At 48.4% G+C, this 2796-nt stretch overlaps 1 protein-coding gene across 1 annotated transcript in view; it reads right to left on the bottom strand.

The window, feature by feature from the left end:
- Positions 1-2701: 2701 nt before the first annotated feature.
- LOC134284892 (GATA zinc finger domain-containing protein 14-like) overlaps positions 2702-2796 on the bottom strand; it is a gene marked incomplete at both ends in the record, with an annotated part of 1800 nt that continues 1705 nt past the window's right edge. Inside the window, one exon of the mRNA XM_062844402.1 lies at positions 2702-2796. This exon is cut by the window's right edge and continues 1705 nt beyond it. Coding sequence (XP_062700386.1) covers positions 2702-2796 — 95 coding nt within the window.

The following is a 2796-nucleotide window of genomic DNA, read 5'->3' as shown; positions in this document are numbered from 1 at the left end:
GTGGCAACCGACAACAACGCACAGTGGTACTGCAGCGAGAGGACGGCTTCACGGATAGCCCGGTAGAAGTAGCAGAGGAACTGGCGACGTACTATAGCGAAAGGTCGGCGACATCCAGCTACCTTCCATCGTTTCAGATGGAAAAAGAAGCAGTCGAACGAGTGCCCATAGACTTTTCGCCCAACACAGACGACGCTTACAATACTGACATCACCCTAGCGGAACTTCTGTGGGCTCTCGACAAAGGGCGAGGTGCCTCGACAGGCACTGATTCGATAGGGTACCCACTGCTTCAAAGACTACCCATATCTGTGAAGATTATACTTCTTGAGCTACTCAACCAAATCTGGCGCATTGGGGAGTTTCCTGCCAGCTGGCGGAATGCAATCGTCGTTCCCATTCCGAAACCTAATTGCCCCGATTCCGGACCATCTGCCTTCCGGCCTATCTCCTTAACCAGTTGCATGGCGAAGTTACTCGAGCGGATCCTGAACCGTCATCTGATTAGCGAACTGGAGGCAAAAGGTCGGTTAGACAAACGCCAGCACGCTTTTCGCGCGGGACGCGGTACCGATACATACTTTGCCGAGTTGGAGAGATCGCTACCAACCGTCGATGAACACTGCCTGATCGCATCCTTGGATCTGTCGAAGGCCTACGATACCACCTGGCGGCACGGAATATTGCGGACGCTGAAGTCATGGCGGATACGTGGTCGGATGATGAACATTCTGAAAAGCTTTCTCGCGGAACGTACGTTCCAGGTGTCTATAGGCGGGCATCTCTCTCGCGAACGCCCTTTAGAAAACGGAGTCCCACAAGGTTCCGTACTTTCGGTAACTCTATTCCTCATCGCGATGCAGCCTATCTTTCAGGTCATACCAGACGGTGTTGAAATGCTGTTATACGCGGACGACATCCTCCTTGTGGTACGAGGAGCAAAAACCGCCGGTCTACAGCGAAAGCTACAGGCCGCCGTAAAGGCTGTCGATAGATGGGCTAAAAGCGTGGGGTTCACTATATCCGCTTCGAAATCTCAGACCTTCTACTGCAGTCCGAACGCGCGCCGGGAACCAGCAAAAGAAATCACTATCGACCGGAATCCCATCCCAAAGACCAACCGTCTGCGGATTCTTGGTGTTACCCTCGATAGAACGCTGACATTTAAGCCCCACTGCCAGAAGATGAAAGAATCCTGCGAGTCTCGTCTTCGTATTCTAAAGATGATCGGTGCTAAGCTTCCACGAGGTAACCGGACAACATTATTACAGGTGGGTTCGGCGTTAGTGACTGCGAAGTTGACGTACTGTATCGGACTAGTCAGCCGAGGAGGAACAGCATCTCTGGAAGTCCTTGCCCCCGCCTACAACAAAATGATCCGATTTGCGTCCGGAGCTTTTGTGACCAGCCCGATAAATTCGGTCATGGCCGAAGCGGGCACTCTTCCATTTGAAATGTTGGCCGTACAGACCACAGCGCGGACGGCCATTCGAATACTGGCAATAGATCGAACCAACATCTCGCTCCCGCTCATTCAGCGAACATCAGACCGGTTGACCGAGCTGACGGGCACGACACTTCCCTCAGTTGGACAAATCCTGAGGCAGAGCGACCGTGTGTGGCACGCACGAAGACCGTCAATAGTGTGGGATGTTAAAAGGAGCATTAGAGCTGGCGACCCGCCGGGAAAAGTACGTCCAATTGTCCAACAATTGCTGTCCACCCGTTTCCATAGTTCGACTGTCGTCTACACTGATGGTTCAAAGCTGTTGGATATGGTTGGTGCCGCTTTTTATACGAATGGGTTTACGAATACCTTCAGTCTTCCGAAGGAATGCAGCGTTTTCTCGGCAGAGGCATACGCTATACTGAAAGCGGTTTCCATACCGAATGTGAATCGAGAAGTAGTGATCCTCACGGATTCAGCAAGCTGTTTGTCCGCTCTCGAGACAGGAACATCAAAACACCCGTGGATCCAAGAGATTGAAAACATTGCACAAAATAAGTCAGTTCGATTCTGTTGGATTCCCGGACACGCCGGCATTCCTGGTAACGAGGCAGCCGATCGACTAGCGAATGAGGCAAGAACAGATCCAGCCGTTGAAGTGCCGATTCCGGGTGAAGACGCGTTAAGGACGATAAAGCAAGCGATACGACAACGATGGGAGAACAACTGGTTCGAAACACGAGAGGCGAAGCTGAGAGAAATCAAACACGATACGTACCGGTGGACAGATCACGGCAATGCAGCCGACCAGCGAGTGCTTACACGCCTGCGGATAGGCCATACACGCCTGACACACACGTTCCTTCTGAAGAAGGAACCCCCACCAACATGCGAGTGCTGCGGAACTACACTGGACGTGCGACACGTGATTTTGAATTGTAGAAAATATGAAAGGGAGCGACAGGAGAATAATATTGGAACGACGAGTTTACGAGACGCCTTATCAAACGAGGAAGAAAAAACAACTAGGATTCTGAAATTTTTGCGCGACTCGGGATTGTACAAGCAACTGTAGACTTAGAATAACAAATTGCAAATGAGTGATTTTTTTTTTGCGATACGAGATTTGCGAACAATTGTAATAGAATAACAAATTGTAATCAAAATGTGAATTAGACCGTGCGACATGAATGCACCCTTCCGGTGTAAAATGTCGGAAATAAACAAACAAACAAACAAAACATTATTATTATTATTATTATTATTATTATTATTATTATTATTATTATTATTATTATTATTATTATTATTATTATTATTATTATTATTATTATTATTATTATTATTAT

The sequence above is a fragment of the Aedes albopictus genome, chromosome 1 (genome assembly GCF_035046485.1).
Source record: "Aedes albopictus strain Foshan chromosome 1, AalbF5, whole genome shotgun sequence".
NCBI lineage: Eukaryota > Metazoa > Arthropoda > Insecta > Diptera > Culicidae > Aedes > Aedes albopictus.
The sequence above is the reverse complement of the archived record's forward strand: the minus strand, read 5'-3'. Positions and strand labels throughout refer to the sequence as shown.